Source organism: Athene noctua, chromosome 5, assembly GCF_965140245.1.
Source record: "Athene noctua chromosome 5, bAthNoc1.hap1.1, whole genome shotgun sequence".
NCBI lineage: Eukaryota > Metazoa > Chordata > Aves > Strigiformes > Strigidae > Athene > Athene noctua.
Genome location: NC_134041.1, coordinates 19678539 through 19703821, shown reverse-complemented (window position 1 = coordinate 19703821; position 25283 = coordinate 19678539). Strand labels below are relative to the sequence as shown.

The window sequence follows — 25283 nt, the reverse complement described above, 5'->3', positions numbered from 1 at the left end:
TCTCCCTCCCCACCCCCCCGCCCCCCGCCGGTATTTGTGCTGAGTCACGGCGCGGCGCTGCCCGGTGTCGCGGGGAACCCGGCTGCCGCCGCCGCCGCGCCAGGCTTCCCCATGGGGACGGACAGCGCCCGCGTCCTGCTGGAGCGGGCGGCCACGCTCACCCTGCAGACCGGCAACCTCCTCAACTGGGGCTGCCTGCGCAAGAAGTGCCCGGCCACCCCCGGCGAGGAGGTGAGCGCGGCGGGGGCTCGCCCTGAGGCGGGGGGCGGGCTGCGGCGGGCGCCTGCGCGGCGGCGGGGGGCCGGGGTGGGCCGTGCCGCGGCGGGGAGGCGGGGGGGGGCGCCGGGGACCCCTCCCCGCCGCCGGCTGGTGTGGTGACGCCCGAGGCACCGGAACGCCGTCCGGAGCGCGGTGCCCTCACGGAGCGGAAAGGGGTTCCCCTGCCCGAACGGCCGCCACGGCGCCGCCCGCCCTCCGCGCGTGCGGAAAGGCGACGCAGGCTTTTTTTTTTTTTTTTTAAACGCCTGGTTTGTGTGTTCCGTCCCGTTGGGAGTTCGGCCGAGCCGGTGCCGGGGGCGGCGGGGCTGCGAACCGGCGGGGCTGCGAACCCGCGGCTCTGCGGCGCGGAGGGGGCGGCCGGCCGAAAAGTGACAGCCGGAACCAGTCACACCAGCAGCAGCGCAGAGCGGGGATCGCTGCCGTCCCCCGCCGCCCTCGGAAGCGCTTTGCTGTGTTGGAGTCTTTCGGGAAAAAAAAAAAACAGACCGTGTTTCTGCTCTCGGGGAACGAAGTATTGAAACCCTTACAAGTTTAAGCACTCTCTGTAACGGCACGGCAGAGGAGATCACTGATACTTCCTTAACCATGATAGGAATAAATGTGAGCTTGCGTTACAAATGGTGAAAATTTCTACACTGAAATTAATTTCTCGGTGGTGACAGGTCTCAAGGAAATGGGTCATTGCTGTCCTCTTTAAAGATTAGAGCTGTTATTCTCTGTTAAAAAGTTTAGAGAAGTTTTTAATCACCAATTTAAAACTGTTACCTCTAGCAGTGTGTGTCAACAAAATAATCCTGATAAAACGTGTGGAGATCCTGTTGCGATAAACTTCAGAACCACTGTATTTGCTGTCTCGTCATGGCACAGTAATCTGAAAATGGTCGTTTAATAATCAGGACTATGGTTTTAGCTGGTTATTGCTGCGTAGTGGCACTGCTGATAATCTAGAAGTTGCCTGATTGCTTGTTAGTCATGCACAAATGGTAAGAAAGGTGACTGGGAGAATGATGTAATGAGAAAGAAAAATTCATCATACTTTTTATTTAGCTGTCATGTGGTAGTTACCTTTTTATCTGGCCTGGTTGCTTATTACAACATTCTGTGATCTGTGTGAAACAGAGCTAGATTCTGTAGCAAAGAGATAGCTGTATTGCAGTGGGCACCAGTTTCTGGAAGGTTGTTAAATAAAGAGTGGTCAGTGTGCATAACTAATCAGTTAAGGTATTTAAATTCATTTGTTTACAGGGAAATCTGCATTTAATTATGAGGCCGCCTGCGTTCCAGAGTTGCTGGAATTCCAGAAAGCAAATAATTGGCATTAATTATCAGAAATAAATTGACTTTGAACTGTTCTATTTGGTGTAGTTAGTGTGTGTATAGTTCTCAGTGGCAGAATGTAAGCTAAAATTTTGCATACTCTGCACCCTGATGTTGGGCATTTGGCGATGCCACTGTATGTGGAAAAGGTGGTCGAAGCAGTCAAATACACTGCGCTTTTCGCTGGTGTTGAGGGCAGGGGAATGGTGTGCTATGGATACAAAGGCTTGTGCATACTAAAGGCAGTAGAAATATAAAGTGTGACAGTTGCAAAGTAGCAATATATAGAATATACATATTTAGTACTGTCTGACTTTCCCTCAGCATGGAAAAGATAAGTTGCATCAAAATAGGCTACAGAGTTCCAGCATTGTGGGTAGATATTTGGCGGGGGGGGAGGGTGTCAATTCTTGCCTTTTGACTCAGGTTTATTTTTCATGCCTTTTGAAATGACTAGGAAAGAATATATAGAATTTGTGCTCACAAAGTATTATTAATGTATTAAACTTTGTGATTCCTGTTGGATGGGGGGGGCTTCTAGTTTGTGCGTGGCATTATGAGCTCTCTGAATTGTGCTCCTGCCTGTGGCAGTAGCAGTCTTGACAGCTTGTTTATCCTGTGGAGTAACAACTCCCAAGATGTATCAGAGGGAAGCTAGAGCATTGGTACAGCTGAAGCACTGGTACAGTATGCAGTTAAGTAGCTGGTTTAGACTTAATAGTTATGTCTTACTATGCTCAAGTAATTTCATAATCAAAATCCTAGTCAAGTTTATTTTGCATTTGTGGATGCAGGAAAAATGCAAGTGTGGGGTAGGGTCTGAAGATTCCCCCTTCAGTAATGAAAGACCTAAAAGCATTGGTGATTTGGCATGGTGGAATAGGTAGGCAGTAAATGAATGCATCTTGGAAAGAGAAGTATTTGTTATAATGAGTATTTAATGATTGATTATAAAGTCTCATTTCTAACAATGTCACAGAAACTATCCGACTACATTGTAACTTGAGAATATCTGTGCAAACCCCCCCACACCAAACCACCACCACTGCACGCCCTAGTTCTTGCTTGCTTAACATTGTTCTTTGCTTTAAAGATGGCATTGGTCTGAGAAATAAATGAAATACAGTACTTGTATTGCTGCTAAAACTTTGTGAAAGAGGCGAGGAAAGTATGTAAGTTAACTAGTTTGAACAAGTTTCAGGTGGAAGCCATGAAAGAAGAATCTTCTGTGGTTGAGGGAATGTTGTCATTAGTTCACATGCTCCGTCTGTCCTACATGCCTATGAATCATAGTATTTCTGTGCAGCTGTAACATACCTACACTCCAGTATGAAAAAATATTTTCTAGGTGCGAGACTGCATTCAGAAAACACTGACTGAATGGAGCTCAAAGATTGGACAAGACCTAAATCAGGTAGGAGGGTTGTTATGCATGTTATCCATCTTACATGTGGAAATGGAGAAAAATGTAGTTGGTTACCCCTTTTTAAAATATAAATTAATCTATTAAATTTCTGTAAAGGTATCTGCAGCTCCAGATATCTTAAAAGAGTATTTCTTAGGCCCTGCCACCCCCTTTTTTTAAAAATCTTTAATGAGAATCCTATTCATAGCAAATAAGACAATTCTTAGCAAAATACAAGTCCTGGTCTGTCAGATTGCAAGTTAATTCTTGGGGCAATCATGAAAAAAATAATCTGTGTATTTTAGAAGTTTGCTAGCATGCTCGTAAAAACTCAGTGGGAAATTATCTAAACTGTGGAGATGATAAACTAGATAGCTGAAGATTATCACATTTGGAGGGCAACTCTGAAGCATAGCCTTGGCTGTCTCATAAATATTTCTGAAGATGCAGAAGTGGCAATTTTTCCCTTAGGAGCTAAGGACTTCCACATAATTCAGTCATGGGCATTTGACATCAAGATCTTGGTGTATTTGCCTGTTCCTCTTTCACTGATGATTCTGAAATTCAGCAAAGCAGTAATAAGTTCCCACTGTATTCATTAATTGCTCTGTGAAATATTAGCATGTTTCATTTAAAAAAAACAAAACCCCTATAAACCTTTACTGACTGTTTCTTTGTTACTAGTTCTTGTGTAATAGCAGCATCAACTGCACATAGCTGCATTCCACACTGGAGTGTGGTGAGGCAGATATTGTTGAATGATTTGTGGAAGATCTAATGATTTCTCAAGAAGGGAACGTAAATAAATGTTTGTCTCTGTACGATGTAGTGATCTGTTTAAAGTTAATTATTTAGTGTAAGCTAGGTTTTACTGTCAAAACATGTTAACTGCATAATTCCAAATTTTTTCATGAATTATATTGGTTTACAGTAATTTAAAAAAGTGAGCTTTTGTTTAAATTGCTGACTGTATGGAGTAACTTGAAGACATACTTGAGGATTTTTTTAGTAAAGCAGCAAAAATTACTGGAGAGTTCTTGGTTGGGGGCAGGGTGGGTGTGGGTGTGTATAATACAAAAACTCATGTAGGTAAAGAATTAAAAAAGTCACCGTGTGCTAGCTGACATGAAATGTCAGCCTAGTTTTAAATGAAGTCAGAGAGTGAAATTTCTGAAACTTTATAATTCTTAGTTTCAAAATTATTGTTTTAAATCTGTATTTTACAGCATTTTCACTGTAGGCATTTCATAGACTTCATTGAAATTACAAAATACTTTTATGCAAAGATGCTCCCACCCAACATGTCTAATTCTGATATGGGGTTTTTTTCAGCTGGTCATGAGGCTTTTTTTAAAGCAAGGCAGTTTGAACTGGCACAGTGACCTGTTCACATCAGAAAACCAGAATCCTACTAAATCTTATTCTAATAATTCTTATCAGTAATTTATTTTTTCATATTAGGGGCATATAGTGCCTTTCGTATAGCTTCATTTTCCTGACCTCCCCTCAGAGATCAAGAACCATTGGGTTTCTTTCCTTGTCATTGCATTTTTATACTATTTTTATTTCTAACTGCTATAAGGTGCTTTTTATTATTTTTATTACTTAAAAACATTCTTCAGGAACTCGATGTCTCCTCTTGATGAGTTGTGCTAAGTCTCATGTACTTACTACAGGAAATACCGGAGGTTCTGGAATGTACTGTAGCTCAAGCTATAGAAAAAATAAATCCTGAAGAAAGGGATGAATTGAAAGTATCAGGTAAGAATGTAGTAAAAAATCTGGTGGCATAAAAAGGTTTCATATGCAGTCATTAATAGGATATTCATATATGTAATTTTTTCCGCTGTGTTATGTAATTGATAATCAAATGACATCAGTGCATACTGTCGTACTTTGGGTAATCTAGAAGCTGGCTAAGACTGACTTGAATTCATATTTCAGGTTTTAAAGCAGTTCAGCATTTTGCTAGTTTATGTCCCCTCGAGACATTTTAAATGTATTTTGTGTATATTTGACTTTTCTGAAGCAAAATATTACAGATAATACTGCAATTAAGAAATAGCATTGGAAGCACATTTATTTGCATAATTTTTCCAGGTTGAATGATGAACTTAAAGGAGACAGTCCAAACTAACACTAGTACTTTTTGAGTCTCAGTAAGTTATGAAGAGGTCTGTTTGTACTGTTACGTTTGGGGTTTTTATACAGGTTGTTACAGTCATTGCTCAGCGTCTTGATGCTTAAGTCCTAGCTTTAGAGCTGATGAGATCATCTGACTGGGTGATTTCTTGATCTGAGACTGCACAACAACTTTGAAATTTGAGAACAGTGTCTTTATTGGGGAGTCACCTTTCAGAAGGCTGTTTTTTCTCCAATTTTTGAAGTAATTGGTATATATTCCAAGAACCCTTTACCCAAGAACTCATAAGTAGTGCATACAGTAAAAATAAATAGCTATGTATTTAATAATAGCTGCCTTGTTTAGTTATTGATCCCAGTTTCTTTGAAAATAGCAAAACTTTTCATCGTTGGCTCGAACTCTTCATCGATCAGAGATGCAGTTGACCTGGGTAAGTGTGAAAGTCAGATTTCTGGTAGGGTTTCTTTTTTACTTTAGTATTTAGAAATAAAATCAGCACCTCTTCCGTCTAAGAGGTTGTGCTAGTCTCAGCTGGGATCGAGCTAATTTTTCTTCTTAGTAGCTAGAACAGTGCTGTGTTTTGGATTCGGTGTGGGATTTGGTATGGGAAGAATGTTGATAATCCACTGATGTTTTCAGTTGCTGCTAAGAAATCAAGGAGTTTTCAACTTCCCGTGTCCTGCTAGTGTGCAGATGTACAAGAAGCTGGGAGGGAGCAGAGCCAGAGCAATGGACTCAAATTGGCCAATGAAATATTCCGTATCATATAACATCATGCTCAGTATATAGAGGAGGGATGGCCAGGAAGCGGAGCTCTCGCTTCTGGGATTGTGTTTTTGGGATCTTGGCTTTTCTGGGATCACTAACTGGGAATAGGCTGGGTATTGGTTGGAGGGTGGTGAGCAGTTGCGTTGTACATTACCCATTTGTATTTTCTGTTGTTATTGTTTATGTTTATACTTTATTTCAGTTATTAAACTGTACTTATCTCAACCTACAAATCTCCTTGCCTTTACCCTTCCAATTCTTTCCCCCATTTCCCGGGCAGGGGAGGGTGAATGAGTGGCTGTGTGGTGTTTGGCTGCCAGCTGGGTTCAAACCCCAACAGAGGTGTATTCAGTAACTGTCACAAGTATATCCTGTTAAGAGACACTTAGGTAATCAAGTCTATTTACATGTTAGTTCGGTCAGTAAACGTATTAAATGTGGATCACTGTAACCTTGGATCCATAATCTCAAATATGTTTCCTTGCTGGAAGCAGGAGCAGGGTTTTATTCTTTCGCACAAAACTTGTTAAAAGGTGAATAGCATGTGATGTTTTAGTAACAGTGATACAGTAGTTTTTACCAGTTGTTGTTAGTTGTCAGTTGCTTTTGACATGGTGAACTTTGCTACTAACTGCAGTATTTCAGAGATTTAGGAAATAAAACAGTGCTGCAGGCAGCTGATGAAATAGTTAAGCCTTACTGAAAATACAGTGACTCTACTGATATGTAAAGTTAGCCTAACGTAGCAGTAATTGTGAGCAGCACTGAACTTTACCACTTTGGAAGGCTGTTGGGCATAAGGGGTTACCAAAGAAGAAAGGGTCAGATATCATTCTTTTTTATTGATACCCCAGTTAATAGCCTCTTTACTGTAAGTGGTAGTACCCTTTGTTAAAAATACTCCTCCTCCAGAAGAAAATAATTTATTTGGCCATTTAGTCTCACTCTTTTTGCTGTGCAGAAGGGGTGTCATGACTTGCACCTTTCCTAAAGCTCAGTGATTCTCCAAGACTTGCCACTTCTCCTTGGCAATTTAAATCTCCATATTCAGTGTGCTTTTAGTCTAACTCCTCACATATATCAAATAGTTTTCCTAGTCTGTGCCCTGTACTTGAGTTGTAGTTCAGAGTGAAAGTTACACATTTTGGAAGAAATAGAGTGACGGAATCAAGAACTGTATGTCACCACAGTCTTTAGAGAAAAATACAGTTCTAACATTGAAAAGGAAAAAAAAAAAACTTCATGCTTTTTTTGGTGGTGGGATTTTTGTTGGGTTTTTTTATCCTCAAGACTTACAGTTGAAAATTGGCCTTCAGCTATATGTTTGATTCTTTGCTAAAAACAGCGTTACTGTCCTTGTCTGCTGACACACTCAGTTTCAAATGGTGAATGGGAAGCTAGCAGGGTGAAGCAGGAGGTGTGTGTTTTGCTGAATTTGAAGAGTCATGCTGCTTATGTCCATATTTCACAAAAGATTTTTGCAGTGTCTCTGTTCTTTTTCCTCAGCATGTTCTGCCCTCGGAGTTGCTCAGTTAGACTCAGTCATTATTGCCCCACCTCCCATTGAAGATGGAACTAGCCTCTCCTTGGAGTATTTGCAACCTTATTGGCAAGAACTTGAAAATCTAGTTCAAAACAAAAAGATTGTTGCCATAGGTACCTCTGACCTAGATAAAACACTGTTAGAGCAGCTCTATCTGTGGGCACAGGTGAGCACAAACTTCTTACTTGTAGCATTTCTAGGACAGAGTAACTGTTATTTTGCTGGCTGTCACATTGTTATAAACTTGTTATAATTGGATGTATGTTAATTATCCTTATTACTTTCAGCATCTTATGGATGTTCACAGTGTTGTTCAAGGTGGGGGAGGCTCGAAGTATGACTGTCACTTGTTCAGTGTTCTTACAGACCAGCAGAGGCTGGAAACCATAGGTCTGTTCAGTAGCAGGTTCTCTGAAGTACTGAAGGTTTGAGTTTTGAATGCTTTGATATTTAGGAGGGAGTATAAACACTACTCTTAAACCTTCAGATTTATTCCTGTGACTCTGAAAACATAGCTTTTCACTTTAAACTGTTATGAATGGAGGGTTTTCCCCTTGGAAAAATAGTGTTTGAATGCTAAGCTTAAATGTAAAGAGGAAAACAGGCTATGAATGAAGTGTCACAATATTTTGTTGTCCAGAGTGACTAATTGCCTCTTAACATTTGAGTGTTGGAGGTCTGTACTAGTGTGTGCCCATGCTCATGTAAGCTTGTGAATTTACTATTTCCTTATTAGTTATTTGAATGCTGCTCTTACAACATTTCTTTGGTGGTTTGTGAACATACTGTATCTGTATAAGAGACCAGTGGAAGAGTGTCCCTTTTAACTTAATCTGATTTAGGCACTTACCTGAAGTCATGGAAGACTGTAAAATATATATCTTTAACAAAAATTTATTTGGATTTTTTTATTTGAAGTCTTTTCAAAATTAATGCCCCAACAATGTTTTTACTAGAGAGGGGAGGGAAAAAGTGCTGCTGTGTAGGGACCACAGCACATGGGAAGTCAGAATGTGTTAGTACTCATCTTGCTGTGGCAGCACGTGAAGTTAGATACTCTTCTTGTTTTAGGTCTGTGCTGCAGGAAATTGCAGATGTAGAGTTCCCTGTTCAGCAACATGCAGAATTAGCCTTGTTCAGACCTCAAAACAGTAGTCAAAGGCAAATTGTTAAAAGCAAAATTTGTGTTGTAATAGGGGGCTTGGGGAAAACAACTAAAATAGGTACGTTAACATTTTTTTTTCTTATGAAATTATTCTGTTTCTTTCAGGTGAAACCAAATAGCAATCAGGTGAACCTAGCTTCCTGTTGTGTGATGCCACCTGATCTCACAGCATTTGCAAAACAGTTTGACATACAGCTGTTAACTCACAATGACCCAAAAGGTGAGGCTTTGCCAGATAAGTTAACAGGTGACTTCTAAACGCATTTATTCAGTAAAAAATTGGGAATAATCTTTCTCTGAACTTCAAAGGTCGTTACATTTGAATCCTGAACAAAGGATTCTAAAAGTTTTTCCTCTAAAATATATTTCTATTAAGCTCTTTTGCTTCAAGAAAGGGGGGAAAAGGCAGTCACCCAGCCTTGGGTAGTTTCTTGAAATTGTTTTAATTAATTTTTTAATAAGAGAGAATGAAGTAAATAGAATAAGATACTGAGAAATTTGTACTACATATGTTCAAAAAATAGCTTATTTCCACAAAACATGGAATGAAATAACAGTTGTATTGCTGAAGGCCAGTAAAATGAAAGTCCAATTGCCCAGAACTTGTCTGTGAAATGGCTTGCATAGAAATGTTGACGGCCAGTTGATTTTTGTGTAGTTTGGTAATGCTAGACATGTAAAATTATTATGCTTTAAGCAGGATTCTTTCAAAGCAGTGACTTAAAAATACATTATCACAAAAAGAGTTGGTGTAAATTCTTTATGTTTTTTGTGCAGTGATTCATTTACTAAATGATTGAAGGACTTGGAGCCTTTCCTTTAAACTCTAGAACTCTTACCCGCTCCCTAGAATATTTTGGGATATTATATTCATATCTCTCAAACATCATCTAATCTTCTTCACTATAATGATGTCTTAAATATCTTGCTGGAATTGTAAGCGAGAAGTCTTAAACAATACTTAGTTCATTCCTTCCCTACATTCTTTCTTATGACCAAGTATTCATGATGATCATACTTTTCCTTCCTTCTCCTTTCTATTTCCCCCCCAAAGAAAAAAGTATATGAAACGCTATTTATGAAATGCATGCTTTATCATAACACTGTTACAACTAATGAATTTCACCAATGCTTGGGTATGTGCCAGTACTGCTTTGGCAGCATACAAGATGAATTGCCATTCAGTCCAACAATTTCCATGTCCTGTGAAGTCCAAAGTGCAACTTGCAATTTAATAAATACTCGCTATTGAGAGTCATGAAATGAAGGAGAAGAGGACTTGGATAGAAAACAAAGCATGTAGTGATTCCCTTATTGTATGTGAAGCTTAGCTTTTTTGTAATGGTCAGCTGAAGGGTATTGAGACTGTCTTTTGGGAACACTCATCAAAGCGATTGTTCCCTTGACTGACTTTCCAGAGGAAACTAGGAGGATTTGTATGTGCCTTCCTTTTCTCCTTTGTGGCATTTAAGCTCATTTTTCTTAATGCTTTCTGGTCTTGTGGTTATGAGCCCTGTTATGGGAGATGCTATAAATGTTGATCTTCCAGTGACTGCAGAGGCAGCTGAGAGTGCTTTGCTGGCTTCAGCCTTATGCTTTACTCACCTCTGGTTTGTCTAGCTAGCTTCTGAGATGTAACTTACTTTCTTTTCCTGCTAATGGCTCTGCTGATCAACTCAATTTGATATTGTAGAAATCTCAGTTAATTAGTTTTGTGCGAAATACTCAATGTTGAAAAAAAAAAGCATCCTGAAGATTTCTTCTGTAATATTTAGCTGCTTTTACCCTATGTGCATTCCAGAAGAGGGGATTTGTGGAGAATCTGGCACTGCTTAAGGTTTTTGACTTAGGAAAAGGCTTCTCTAAGTGTTGCTTTTTGCAGCTGTTTACATCACGTTATTTAAAGCATTAATATCCCTTTTTAACTTCAGAATTACTTTGTGAAGCAAGTTTCCAAGAAGTTCTTCAGGAAAGCATCCAGAACACGAAAGCACATGAGTGGATTCCTTTATGGCTTCTGCGGTATTCGGTCATTGTTAAAAGCAGAGGAATTATCAAGTCCAAAGGCTATATCATTCAAGCTAGAAGAAATGCCTCTTAAAACACTTTTTTTTTTTTTTTAATGGCTTACTGATTTAATTTCTTGGGGATGGGGGGAACATTGCTTTTTTTCATGGAAACACTTTTACAGAAATTTTAACAAAGACCAAAAGTTGTAATTATCCAGTGTGATATCAGCAGGAGTGTCTGTAGTGTTCTAACACTATTTTTCTTTCTTAACCTATTGACCAGTTCAGTTAAAATATGAAATATTTTGTGTTTATTGTTTTAATTGAAATTATCTATAGAGAAGCAGTAAAATATTTTTCTTTTTATGACCAGTTCACTGTAAAATTGTCATATTTTAGCTGCCATGAGGTAGTATAGAGAAGCGTATATATTTTTATTTAAAAAAAAAAAATTTCTCTTAAATAATAATTACTTATCTGGTAGGTACCTAGATTTCAAGCATTCAAGGACTAGGTTTTGTAGAAAATTGTCATGTTTTATGAAAAATTACCCAAAAAAATTTAACTGGTATCTCATTACTTTATATGTATATATAGGCAAGCCAGCTGTTTAATTTGTTTGGATGGGAAAATTGGTTTATTTTTAATATAGCATAAAAGACCGCTGATTTAGGAAAAAAAAATGCATCTTCCAAATTACTTTCTGACTGTTACTTGAATTCCTTCTGGCTGCTTTGTGCCTCAATATGCTTTGTGTAGTGTTTGCACAGGTGTGATGGCATCTTTACTCTTTGAAACAGAAAATGTATTCTTGTGTGAATGTTTAAAATAAGAATTGAAAACAAGTGATGAAAAAACACATTAATCAAAAATTGAATTGTGCCTGTCTTCTCAGCTGTGGCTTGGTTTTTTTGATACTTGTGAACTACGCAATCAGAATCAGCCAGGTCAGAACATATAGTAAATGTTGAAGCTGTTCACTATAGGATTGTTTAAAATGGATGATGACTTTGGGGTTGCCTAGGAAACTTTGTGGCTTGAGTGCCATTCAGAAATGATGCAAGCAGGAGTTAGCCTGAAGTTAGGTATATTTCTGTTTGGCAGTAGCTTAGCCCTCTGGCTTTTAAATCCTAGGGAAATTGCTGCAGCTAAGGCAAGGTTTAATGAAGTCTTTCTATCAAAAAGGCTTTTTCATTTCCTTGGCCTTTAAATGATAATAGATAGCAAACGCTCAACTTGTAGTTCAGGAGGAGTTTGATATTGAGTGTCTAAAATGCTCATTTTCCTTTTGGTTTCAGGCAGGATCAGACCATACTAGTAGTACTCTAACTTAGTTGTAGATGCTTTGAGATTTGGACTGTAAGGGAATTAATTTTCATCAACATCTTTCAAATTCTGTTATGTAGGCAACTAGTGGAATTTGAATGCCTGTAGGTATTGTCTAGAGTATCAGCTTCCTATAATCGATTCCGCTAGATTAAAAGATGAATCTTTTTCAAGATACCTTTTGAGTCCTCTAATATCTAGTCTGTAGGTGGCAAATACTGGGAAATTCTCCTGGGCTTCTTCAGTTCTTTTAATAAATGAGATGGGGAACTGGAACTAGAAATGCATCAATAAAAGTTTGAATTTTTTTCCTCCAATCAAAATGTAGTCTTTTTTTATTGTTTGAGTTGGTGTGTATGAGTTTCAAAATGACCTGAGTTTTATTTTAAGCCTCCCTACCAGATGTGAGTTGTGTGCTGCTGCTGATTAACTACTATCTGTAAATTCTGTTTGGCAGTTGACATTCAGTATTGCATTACTCAATTTTACAAACTGAAATGCTACAAAACAGGAGTTGTGCTAAAACAATGTATAGGCTGCTCTAATAGGATAATTATTTATTCCCTTTCTGTAAACTGAACAGTTTGCTTGCTGTAGAAAAGTACCCTTTTAGACACCATAATTTGAAGACATAATAATTTATTTTTCTAGGGTCAGTGATAGCGTAGAGTTGTATCTTAGTAATTTGTTTTGCATCAAAGTGGGAGAGATGAGATTTTCTTCCATGAGAAATTTGAAAGTTTGAATTAAAATTTGAAAATTTTCTAGGCCTTTAATTTGTGCCCTGTACGAATTCTCATTATCTCAATAACAGTATTTTACACTTTGTCATAAAGTGGTCTTGAGCGGCCTCCACTCGGGGCTTTCACCCCCTCAGCCCCATGCGGCCTCTGCCCTCGCCGCCCGGCGCGCCGCCCCGCTGCAGCAGCCGGGCTCCACCCGCCGCTCCGGGCCCGGGCCCGCCTAGCGGCGCCGGAAGGGCGGGCGGAAGGGGCGGGCCCGGCGCTGCTGGCAAGATGGTGGCCACCAGGCTGGCGGCGGCGCGCCGCGGCGAGCAGAAGGCGCGGGTGCGGACCCGGGCGGGCAGCGGCAGCTCCTCCGGGCCCGAGCCCACCGACTCGGTGGAGGTGAGGCGAGCCGGGAGCGGGGGGCGAGCGAAGCCGGGCGGCGGAGGCGCCGCGGCGGCCATCAGACACGCGCGGCCGGGCCGCGGCGGGCGGGCGGAAGAGCCCGCTGGCTCCGCGGAATTCGGGGGTGGCGGCTGTGTAGCGGGGTCAGGGGCAGCAGCCTGCCCGCCTGTGCCGCGGCGGGGAGGGGCCGCGCCCTGCCCTGCCCTGCCGCAGCCGGGTCGCGGGGTGCTCCCAGGCCGGCCCTGCCGCCGTCTTCCTCTGGTCGGGCTTGCGGCCGTTGCAGGTGTTAAACCGTTTCATGTTGCGACTTAAAGGGTGCGGATTGTTTGGGTTGGTCTCCCCCCCCCCCCTTTTTTTTTTTTCCTTCTTTTACACTGTAGTTATTTTAGCATTTCTCTGTGGCTTTTCCATGAGAGGTGCGAATGCCAGCGTTAATATCGTTTAGGTAGCATGGTTTATGTTGATCCAACATGGTTCTTCCAACATGTTTTGGAAAGATCCCGCTGTTGCAGAGGGGTTTTCTTTACTAAAGTTTGAATTGCCTTCCAGGTAAGTTACAAGCATTGTTTAAAAAGCAGATTATGCCTAGCGTTGCAGTTGCTGTGAGGCCAGTCTTAGCTAAAACTGCTAAAATTGGTTACAGAAACCGTTTTTGGGCATGTTCTGCCAGTAGTTAGGCTTCAGTGTTTTTATAGTTAAGCAAATCTTAGAATGTTTCTGAACATCACCACTTCTAGATTTGCTTCCTGTGACAGCTTACCAGAATTTTTTAGAATTAGAATATATTTGTTTATATTTCTTAATGTGGTTTTTTATGTTTTGAAATGGATGTGTGTGTTTCTCCTGTCCTGACCAAAAGATAGGAGACAAACAAATAAGCAAGGGGTGGTTTGTTAACACTTCCTCCACGTAGATAGGGCTACACAGAGACATTTAATATGTTGTCAGCTTGAGCTGATTTATGTAAAAAGATTGTGATTTGTATAGCATCCTTTTATGGGGTTATTTTATCTGTCAATAGCACACGTTTTTTTACTCCTTTTCTAGATGGCATCTGCTGAAGTTAGTACTCCTGTGTCTATGAGGATGACTAGAAGAAGAACTAAGTTAATTTGTAAACCAGAGATAATTCAGGAATCTCAGTTTGAAGAGTTAGAACAAGCAGAAACAAAGTCAGATGTCAGTGATAGCTTAGAAATGCAAATTGCTAGAAAGGAGAACACAACTGTTCGTTCAGCACAATCAGTTGCTGAACCACAAGCTGATGGGAATGTGTCAGAAACAGAGTCAAACTGCTCTGCTGTGTCTGGTCTTCAGACACCTTTGTTTGTAAGAGTAACAAGACGACGACAGATTGTAGTTCCTTATCCGCCAGATTCTCCTGACAAAAAAAGGCATGACAAGACAGCTTTTCTAACTAAGTTAGATAGTATTCTGGATGAAGATGATGTATCTGAATCAGAGTCTTGTTCCTCTACTGTTTCTGGTGTCCAGATACCTAATGTTACCAGGACTACAAGAAGCAGGCAAAACAAAAAGAAATTGCAGCCAGATACAGTTTGTGAAGATGTTTCTGATGCAGAGTCATGCTGCTTAAGTTATCCGATGAAATCATCAGTCACTGCCAAACGAATTACTAGGACCATGCAAATGAAATTGCAGGCAGAAAATGCTAAGCAGGCTGGGAAAGGAAATAGAATTGTTTCAGAAGATAATTTAGTTGAGGACACTGTTAAATCTGAGCCAGTAATAATTTCTGATTCTGGACCTACTGCAGAACTTGTCTCTGACACAGAAGATGCTTCCTCTGTCACTGAGGATGGTAAGGAACCCAATTCACCTAAAAGCAAATGTTCTTCTAAATTTGCCAATACAACCTGGAGTGGAGCTGTGAAAGAAGAGGTGTTGAATGATGTGACACCCAGCAGTCTTACAAAAATGAAACAAAGTGACCCTGAATTGCCTGGAAAAAAAGCAACAAAAAATACACAGTCTGTTGTGGTAGACGATTCAGAGGGAGCATGTGGCCACATACAAGAAGAATACAGTAAAATACTTGCGAGGGTGGGGAAGTTAGAGCATATGGCTGTTTCTTTGACTGATTGCATGAGTTCCAAACAATTTTTAGAATCTCAAGGGCAAATAACACCAAATGAAGGTGAAAAAATTCTGGAATGCAAAAGAGCAGATGCTGAGCCAGATGCAGAGCAATCTTTCACCCATACTGATAAATTAAGAAAAGGTGGGCAGGATAGTGCAGGGAGCAGCCCACAAAAGGACACAACTGTTACCCAAAGAACTGACAGTGTTGGCAAATGCAGGGTGCTGGAAATCAGTGTGGACAGTGGTGAAGACCAAACAGGAGAATATGCTGAATCGGTATCCCACAGCAGTGAAAGATCAAGCAGTGGAAACAATTCTATTATATTGTTTCTGGACAAAGATGAAAGTGATGAATCTGAAAATAGTGATGTGGAGAACATAGGTACAGTTGAAGAGAATCTATGTTATAAAGAGGCAGATGAGAGGACTCCTTCCCTCAGCAAATCTTTAGAAAACAATTCACTGCCCGCTGAAGGGCTTTTTGTAATTGATACTGAGCCTGGCATGAGTTCCAGCCGGAAGTATTATCTAGATCAGGTAGACCAACGTAGTGATTCTGAAAGTAAACATGAAGGAAGTGAAAAAGGCAAAGAATCCTCAGATCTGGAAGAAGCAGAAGATGAGTTGATAGATGAAGATGAGAAAGATGAGGATGATGATTTGTTGAAAAGCAAGACTGACATGTAAGTATCTTTCTGGGAATAACTAAAGAATCTACGTTTCATTCAAGTCTATGCATAGGATATGTATATGAAGTGCTAAATGATGTGGAATAAATGAGGGAGTACTCTCATCACATGAGTCATATTGACATGGAAAGTGGGGCTGCACACATGATAAAATACAAATATATAGTATGTAAATAGAAGGTCAAACATAAGAGTTTTTAAATCTTTAATAACTTTATTCCTATTACTGTTACACAGACAAGGACTTAAACATTCCAATGATGAATTCTAGCTGCTTCATACTTTTTACTAAGAGTTGACAATATTTTTACCACCCATATATTTCTGCTTTTGTGTTTGTTTTTTTTTTTCTCTTTAGCTAGCAAGCTTCTTAGTGCATGGAAGGAGGATGCTGGTCATGAGTTCTTTTGGGAGGGTTAAGCAAATTAAGAATTCAGATTTATAGAAGATAGTAATACCTAAATTAGGAATACAGCATTAGAGTTAATATGAAAGATTTGTGGAAGTGATTCCTCAGGTATTGTTCTTTAATAAACTCTCGCTTCAATATAATGGCATGATTTTTTTCCCCTTCGTCTTCCGTCGCCTCTAAATTATATATTTCTTCGAGATGGTGAGACTTAAAATCATTAGGATCACAGAATGGTTTTGGTTGGAAGGCACCTTAAAGATCACCTAGTTCCAGCCCCCTGCCACAGTCAGGGACACCTCCCACCAGCCCAGGTTGCTCAAAGCCCCGTCCAACCCAGCCTTGAACACTCCCAGGGAGGGGGCAGCCACAGCTTCTCTGGGCAACCTGTGCCAGTGTCTCACCACCCTCACAGTAGAGAATTTCTTCCTAATATCTAATCTAAATCTACCCTCTTTCAATTTAAAACCATTACCCCTCAATCCTATCCCTACACTCCCTAATAAAGAGCCCCTCCCCATCTTTCCTGTAGGGCCCCTTTAAGTACTTTAAGGCTGCTCTAAGGTCTCCCTGGAGCCTTCTCCAGGATGAACCCCAACTCTCCTTCTGTCCTCACAGGGGAGGTGCTCCAGCCCCCTGATCATCTTCATGGCCTCCTCTGGACCTCCTTAAGCAGGTCCATGTCTTTGTTATGTTGGGGGCCCCAGAGCTGGACACAGGACTCCAGGTGGGGTCTCATGACAGAGGAGTAGAGGGGGAGAATCCCCTCCCTCAACCTGCTGGACACACTTCTCTTGATGCAGCCCAGAATGCAGTTGGGTTTCTGGGCTGTGAGCGCACATTGATGGCTCATAGTCAGTTTTCCATCCACCAGCACCCCCAAGTCCTTCTCTTCAGGGCTGCTCTCAATCCACTCATTGCCCAGCCTGTATTGCAGAACAACCTAAGTGGGAAGAAGAAAAATATTTCTGTGTTTATCTTTCTTAGAGGACAATAGAAGGTTTAGCTCTATGCTTGTTACAATATTCTAATCATTAACTTTTTATCTTTTAGCTTACATCTTTCCAGCAGTATAGACCCTGGTTTGAATATCAAGAAACTTGGAGGCTTATATATTAGTTTTGATGCAAAAAACCAAAAGGCAAGGTCGAATGTAATTAAACAACTGAAGGAGAAAAAGAAGGACCAGGTAATGTGTTTGCAATTATGCAGTTAACTTGACTGTAGTTACACAAAGATGTTAGTTTAATGACAAGGCTTCCTTGTTTTTAAAGAATGACCCTGTTTTATGGTTTGTTGAGAACTTCCATTCTTTTTGGCCAAAGTGTAGATTTATGTTTCGTTTTAGTGGTAAGAATTTAAATATATGTGACACTTCAGAAACTGAAAAGCGGTGCAAATACCAGCATTGTCTTGTAAAATACAACTAAGTTGGTTATTCCTACAGTTTTGCTACATGAGCTGAAGGTCTGCTAACAAGATATTTAGTCCATATTGAGAATGAATTTCAGTTAAAAAAGGCCTATACTCTTCCCAAGAAGAAATTAGCGATTTTTTTTTCCAAAGCACGCTTTGAGATAAAGGGAAGATGTTAATTTCATTAAGACTGTTTTCTTAGGCTCGTCCATGATAGCCCTCTTTATTCTAGAGCATTTGCTATCTCACTTCTTCCAGAGCTAGCCGGTTGCTTTTTTTCATTGGCCAGTGTTCTGTTTTAAAGATCCCCACTACTTCCATTGTGGATCAAAGAAGCTCAAGTATTGTATTACAGTGCTTGCTTGGATTCTGCATGATTCCTTTAGTGGGTTCTGTAAATATGGTTAAGCAGTAAAGTTTGTATCGATGAGGTGACTGTCTAATGTTAAAAAAAATTCTTACAGCTCTTGCAGAAGAGTATAATAACTCCAGATTTTGAGAAAAAGGAATGCGTCCCAGCCTTCAGGGAATCGCTTCACCAGCTCAAGAAACAACGAAGGGTAAGTGAAGAGCCAATAATGCTGGAAAGCCCGGTTCTGGGACTGTGTGCATATGCTGGCCTCGCTGGGAATGGAGCGATGAACTGCAATTTAGTGTCCTCTTTGAGCCATCCTGTGAAAAGCCATCTTTTTAGTCACCAGGACAGTGAAGTGAAATGGTAGTGTGCTCAGATGGTACAAATCTGTCATTAATACAGTGCTGATGACCTTCTTATTATAAGGGTCATGAAATACACTTGTTAAAGGCACAGAGTTATGTTCTAAACTATTTGTCCATCTTTCAGAGGGGAGAGTTCCCTGCTTTACCCTGTCCTAGCTGCTGATTGCAAATTTATTATTCTTGGTATTGCATCCTAGGCAGAGCGAGAGAAAACAACAGGTGACGGTTGGTTTGGTATGAAAGCCCCAGAAATCACAAGTGAACTGAAAAATGATCTTAAAGTTTTGAGGATGAGAGCTTCGTTGGACCCTAAGCATTTTTATAAGAAGAATGATAGAGATGGTCTACCCAAGTACTTCCAGGTAAGGAAGCAGCAGAAGGTGGCATTGTACTGCTGAAGTTTTGAACAGCTGTTCTTATTCCCTGCCTATTTTGTAGGTAGCCTCTAGGTTGATTTAATTTCATATCTTAATTATTGAAGCAGTTCACAACTGCTTAATCCTACATTACACGTGTATGTGGTGGGGTTAAAAAGTGTGTAGGAAATAATTAGCATTTACTTTCTTACTAGCTAATGCAGTTTGAATGGTGACAGCTAGCTAGCTTTGTGATCAGCCAGAATTTCTGCTGCTGTAGCTCTCAGCTTTGAAGTAGTTTGCATTAAAAAAATAGTCACTGCAGAAACTATAGAAATAGGCTTCCCTACTTATGCCTGTTTGAATGGTTGGCATGCTTGAGAAAATTGTTTTCATTTCTCAAAATACTACCACTTCACTCTAAAGGTCTTGTTGTGGAGTTTCTGGGCATAGAAAAACTTAGACAAAAGTGTTGTACATAATGAGATCTGTGCAGGTTTCTTTTCAATATGTGAAACATGCACTCCATGTATCTCCACTGCTAACCTGAATCATCAGAACTGGCTCACATGCTGTTTGGAAAAATGTGATACATTCCAGGATGAAGCCCTTGTATTAGAGCTGGATTAACTGCTGTGTAGCCATCTAGCAAAACCACCACAGTTACAGAGACGGGAAAGAGTTAAGATGGTCATAAGGGTTTCCTTTCCCTTGGGAAAATGTTTGAAAGTTAAGAACTGGATTTCTTTCATGAATACAAGCATTGATGGAGCAGTCCAATGTTGAAAACTCTACAGTCTTAAAGCTCAGGCCCTGCTCTGTGCATTAAACAATGAGACAGAAAGTGACTTTGTATATAAAACATTGCTTGATTATTTTGATATTTTACAGTTTCTGAAGATACCATTCTGATCTTCTCTGTAGGTGTCTTTACTTACAGGGGTTGCTGGGGATTTAAAAGAAAAAAAACAAATAATCAACATCTTGCCGTACAGTAAGAATGTTTTCATTTCTGTTTCCTAGGTTGGAACTGTGGTTGATTCTCCCATAGACTTTTACCATAGTCGAATCCCTAAGAAACAAAGGAAAAGAACAATTGTTGAAGAGCTGCTTGCAGATTCTGAGTTTAGAAGGTATTTAAAAATGGTTTTTGTAATTCTAATACCCTATGTAAGAGAGGAGTATTTTTAACTATATAGCTTTTTTTGTTGTTTTTATTCAGCTTATATGGGGGTTTTTATACTTCAAATTGAACATTTTAGTCTGTTTTAGCACTTGAACAGCACTGACATTAAGATCTAAGAGACAGGGTGATTAGACTGAGATAGCAGGTTTTTATCTTCATAAAAGGATTTTATCCGACTTGGGTCATTGCTATTGGCAGCCAGCCTTAAAATAATGTTAGTGTTGAAGAGATACCATATCAGCCCTATTCTGGTTCACTTCTAAAATTAGTGTCTACACAGGCTTATGCCAAAAAAACAGGGGCTCTGAATGAGGGATTTGTGCCTATGCATGCACTTTTGTGGTTGTTTAAAGGCTGATTAATTTTTCTTGACATAATTGATAAAAAGTGCTGACTGTAATTCTATAAAAGTTGATACATTTCATTTTATAAGCATGCCAGTCTGACACCTGTCACAGGAATCAAAATTGCACTAGAAGTCTTACTTGAAGAATATGATTGGATTAATTAATATCTGTCTAACCAACAATTTCTGGAGTAGGTCCCTTAGTTGATCCATTTTGATACTGCTTATTACATGATGTTAACCTGCACTTCTTTTTTTACATAATGACATGTTTTTTCGCAAGTAGTATATGATTTGGGATTATAAGATTAACATTGTCAGGCTTATGAATTAATTATAAGTGTTGGCAAGGCAGGTTATTATAGCTATTTCGTAATTAGCTTTCTGACTTGACCAGATTTATAAGGTGTTTATTAGAAGCTATTTTTAAAAATTAATGTCTTTGAAATTTCATCAGTTAATTTATGTTGTGGCCAATTAAGGGCTTTAACCAGATACTTTAGCATTAGTACAGATATTTTTGTTAGGTTTGAGTGTTGCAATTAAGCCTCAGTACTGCTCAGTGTGTAGTGATCTGTTGTGGTAATTGGTACAGGTAGGTAAGGATCTGCATTAGAGGAGCTAGCAACTCATTCAGTAAGTGTATCCTGTTTGTAGCTTAGTGTTAATCTCATCTCAGTTTTCAGTCTTGGGTAGAGTAAGATTGATTATCTTGAGCTTGCTGAGAAGGTACTATAAAAATGGGTGTCATTGTCAAAATTGATAGTAACAATGTTTTAGCAAACTGTCTAAAACGTGATTGCATATGCAATGAAGAACCCCCTGGTTATGCCAAAAATTAATGATTCTTCAAACAAATTTACTTCCAAACCAAATTTACCTACATTGGTCATTAATCCAAGTGTTGGTTGCCCTTTATCTACCCATAAGTGTAGAAAATTAAAGAAATCTGACTTGGAAAACATGAGAGAACTCAGTTTGGCAAATTATGCATGTAGAGTACTTTCCATGTTATCTTTTCCTGAACTTTGGTTTACCATTCTTAAAAGTAAATTATCTATTTTGTTCAGATATAATAAAAAGAAGTATCAGGAGATCATGAGTGAAAAAGCAGCTTTTGCAGCAGGGAAGAGGAATCGGAAGAAGAAGAAATTTCACAATTAAGACTTGAAGAAAATAACAAGCTGGAACAACTTATCTGTTATAAAACTTTTTACAGAATGCTTTGGTTGTGGTGTTTTTTTCTTTTTTAAGATTGCAGGTCATGTGCAAATTGAGGTTCAGGGAATTTCTTGCAATGAGAATTTGGTAGGGAGCATTATCAACTTGGGTATCTAAATTTATATTTGAAAAAAAATATTTAAATTAATGTTTATGTAAAAAGATAATTACATGAAAGCATGTTATTAAATCTGAGCACAAAATCCAACTTCATGGTCTTTTCAGTTGTCAATCTTTACATTAATGAATTAGTAAATTCAGTTTAGAGTTATATGCATAATTCATCTTGGCACCCATTATGGCCAGAACAAATTTTTCCATGTCTTGTCAGAGGTGCTGCTGGTCAATTCTGTAATAGAAGGTGTTGAGAAACAGTCTGGTTGTGAAGGGTTTATTTCAGTGTTGACCATAGTAGGATTGAGAATATCCTGGACTTCAGCGTATACACATAGAGGTAGATGTAGATATGTTTATAAAATAATATAAATAATATATAATTTATAAAGAAATAATAAAGATTGTTACATATTGTTTAATGAATAAAATAATGTAAATATGTATTGTTTATATATAAACTTTTAAAGTAATATATAGCTTTAATTTTTATAATTTTATAACTGTCTAACGATCTTTCTAAAAATAACTGTGGGGTCTGTTATCTAGGGTATGGTGTGCAGCTTGTGGTCTGGTAGCTGACTTGGAATAGTTGTTCAGGTAAATGAATAGATTGAGGTTTGGAAGGCCTCTGCTACCATTACAGAACCAGAGATGGCATCAGCTCAGTTCCCCCTTTAGTGTTGGTTTGCAACCTTTTGTGATTGTCAGAACTGTTGTGGTGTTTGGTTGGTTTTTAGTGACCTGCTTATTATATTGCTTTTACAATTAGTGTAACTCCGTTACTGCCCTTAGGTAGCACAAAAGACAGAAACAGAAGAAATAAAACTGTAACTACATTGTTTTAGGTAGATCGGGTGGGAAAGATTTAAGAGTGATTATCAGAGGACCAGTGGCGTTGTTCTTAACATATGAACGCTGGATTTTGAAGGTTGCAGATCTTAAACAAGAAGTATGCTCTTGACCAATGTTTAACCGTGGAATTTTCTACTATTGAGAATGGAAAGTGGTTGTTTTGTTAAGAATTAGCTATTCCTGCTGGAAATAGCGAAAATTAAATGAGCATCACGGTTATATATTGATCACCAACTGAAGCTTGAAAGAAATTTTCCCCTGATCCTTTGGAGTTTTTTATATTCTTCTGAAGTTGACCGTAAGGTTTTGCTTACCAGAGACAGGCAGGAATCTACATTCCTTAAAAAGTCTTGACTGCCTGGAGATGAGTGGTATGCAAAGTAGATTGAATTCATTGGGAAATACCAAACACATACAAGTAAAACCACCTGTCCCCAAGTCTCAGCTAACATGCAGATGCTATTCTAATACAGTTATATATATGCTAATGTCTTGATTCTCTATAAATAGGGAAAAAAGCCAGTAAAACCAACTGTGGCGTCTTGTTCTATAGATGAGACATGGAAGTACAAAAAAATACTGAACACAGAAAACCAGGCACCATAGCAGTTGTCATTCTGTTGCATCGTTCAAGTGCAACTTTGAAATGTGTAACTCTGACAGACCTTAAAAGAGAAATGCAAGCTTTGGTGTTACACAGCAAGCAACAGCTCCGTGTCTGGTTTTGGGCTGCTCAATATCTATTTACAGAAGTTACTTTGTGTACAACATAGCTAGTGAGGGATTTGTTTAATGGTCTATATCCTTTCCCTTCCTTTGATTTTTTTCTGATGTCATCAGTTTGCCGCACACTGTGCCCAGCAAGTGCCTGTGTTCTGGGTGACCAGGAGATGAGGTAGTGGATAGCGTTTGCCGGGCTGCAGGGTGGTACTGGCAGGTTGTGTTTGCTGGCTCGCCAATCTGCTATTGCCTGAGCTTGTGCTTCAGCCTCTTTTAGTTAAGGCACTAGTTAAGCATACCTTTTCTTAACCACCAATTTTCATAAAAGTATAGGCAGGCAGTATTTTGGGCTTCTGTACCTTTCAATTAAATTTTATTATAATTGACATAAGGTTTATGTTGCTGGGGAGAGAGTAAAAACAAAATGCACCATGTGATTGCCTAAATTTACCAGATTATCACATTTCTCTGAATACTCAAATACACCAAAAACATTTTTGTGAAACACTAGCATCGTTTGAGGAACTTTGCTATCAATTGCAAGTAATATTTTTTTCTAGTGGCTGTCAGAAATACTTGTGCTAACTTGTAATTCTGCCTTTAGTGTCATAAACCGTTACTAACAAGGAATTTCCCCAAGATTAAAGGGCAGTAGGTACTGAGGTGCTGTGTTGGGTTTTCTTAATATGTGCACATCTTGCTGTTTTGGATGTCAATGAAATGTTTTGTAAGGATGGTAATAATTCCTTTCTCCTGTTTCTTTATGCTCCCCTTGGTTTTGCCAGTATTTCTTTTTCTTCTTGCCCTTGGGGCAGACTACCCAGTGATTGTACAGCCCATCTCCTAGATGTCACAACCAAAAGACTGTAAGGAAAAGGGATTAGGCTGACAGTGGCTGATGTGGTGCCACTAGTAGGCATGGTTAGTTTAGAAACAGAAGTAAAATACTTCTCACTTTCTTCTGTTGTGCTCGTTGTTCACGCATCTTCATTTTTCCTTCTTTGGAGGTCTTTAACCTCTCTGCAATCAACTTAGTCTCCTTAAAACTGAAGGTGCCTTCTTATTGTTGTTGTTTTCTGTACGATAAAACTATTTTTGATCTCTTTATTTTTATAGTCCTGTCTTTATCCCAGGAGCCTACAATCCTGCCATAACACAGGTTGGAAGGGACCGTGATGAGAGCTTGCCCTGCCCAGGCTCCTGCTCAAAGCAGGGTTAGACTAGGTTGCTTAGGGCTTTGTACGATGGGGTCTTGAAAACCAGCAAGAATGGAGATGGCAATTTTCTTGTTTTCTTTTGGACTGTAGCTCTTAATTAACCTGCTTTTTTAGAGTATTTATTATGTAAATACTGCTTGCAACGTGTAAACATGTACATGTAAAAGCCTCTGCCTTTTTTTTTTCACTAGGAACTAAACAAATTTTATTAAGCTATCCTTAAATACAAAAAGTAGAAAGGGAAATAGTATTTGAGCTGAAATGCATTGCTGGAAGGAGGAACATTTTGTCTTCTCTCATATGATCTGGTTGATTTTTATGGGGTCAATGTAGAGAGGTTTTGGTTTTGCCATTTATCTGCAAATTCTGAGAAAGTCTGACGTTTCTATAAAGGTGTATATATATATATATTTTGTAGCTAGATGGCGTTCTGGAGTGGGTTACTGTGCTATAAAACAGTGATAGTTGATGTTCCCAATGGTGGGTTTCTTTTTCAGTTATGTGGACTTTTTCCTTTATTGCTTTTAAATAAAACATTATTACAGTTTGAAAAAGACCTTGTAGTCACGCATGCAGGATGAAAAATAATTTCTAAAAGAACCTCACAACTTGAGTAATTAACAATGACTCAGATTAATTTACTCAGTCTTGAGGAAAATCAAGGTTTGTTTAGTGCTGCTACTGCTTTACCACCCAATTTTTTTGTTTTTAAAATGGCTCATCTTCTATTTACAGGTACGATAGGAAGTTAGGAAGAGAGATGGTGCTGATTCAAGTGTTAAAATGCTTCAGTTTCGTCTACTGCATTTTGTGGGCTTGCTGCGTTGCCTGACAATAACTTTAGCC

The 25283-nt window shown here is 39.3% G+C and overlaps 2 protein-coding genes across 4 annotated transcripts; both read left to right on the top strand.

Annotated features, from left to right (window-relative positions):
- Positions 1 to 12609, top strand: GCLM (glutamate-cysteine ligase modifier subunit). Of its 3 annotated transcripts, XM_074906588.1 has the most exons (7): positions 3 to 231; positions 2945 to 3010; positions 4678 to 4762; positions 5518 to 5574; positions 7419 to 7621; positions 8726 to 8840; positions 10552 to 12608. In XM_074906588.1, the coding sequence occupies exons 1-7, from the start codon at positions 112 to 114 to the stop codon at positions 10719 to 10721; spliced, it is 816 nt and encodes a 271-aa protein (XP_074762689.1). In that variant the 5' UTR covers positions 3 to 111; the 3' UTR covers positions 10722 to 12608. The 3 variants fall into 3 exon arrangements, with proteins under 3 accessions (XP_074762690.1, XP_074762691.1, XP_074762689.1); XM_074906589.1 differs by lacking the exon at positions 5518 to 5574 and having other exon boundaries at positions 1 to 231; positions 10552 to 12609; XM_074906590.1 differs by lacking the exon at positions 2945 to 3010 and having other exon boundaries at positions 2 to 231.
- Positions 12610 to 12953: 344 nt separating this feature from the next.
- On the top strand, positions 12954 to 24985 carry DNTTIP2 (deoxynucleotidyltransferase terminal interacting protein 2). Its single transcript, XM_074906585.1, has 7 exons — positions 12954 to 13082; positions 14133 to 15871; positions 17340 to 17475; positions 18167 to 18262; positions 18620 to 18784; positions 19802 to 19911; positions 21381 to 24985. The coding sequence occupies exons 1-7, from the start codon at positions 12972 to 12974 to the stop codon at positions 21472 to 21474; spliced, it is 2451 nt and encodes an 816-aa protein (XP_074762686.1). The 5' UTR covers positions 12954 to 12971; the 3' UTR covers positions 21475 to 24985.
- The last annotated feature ends 298 nt before the right edge of the window (positions 24986 to 25283 follow it).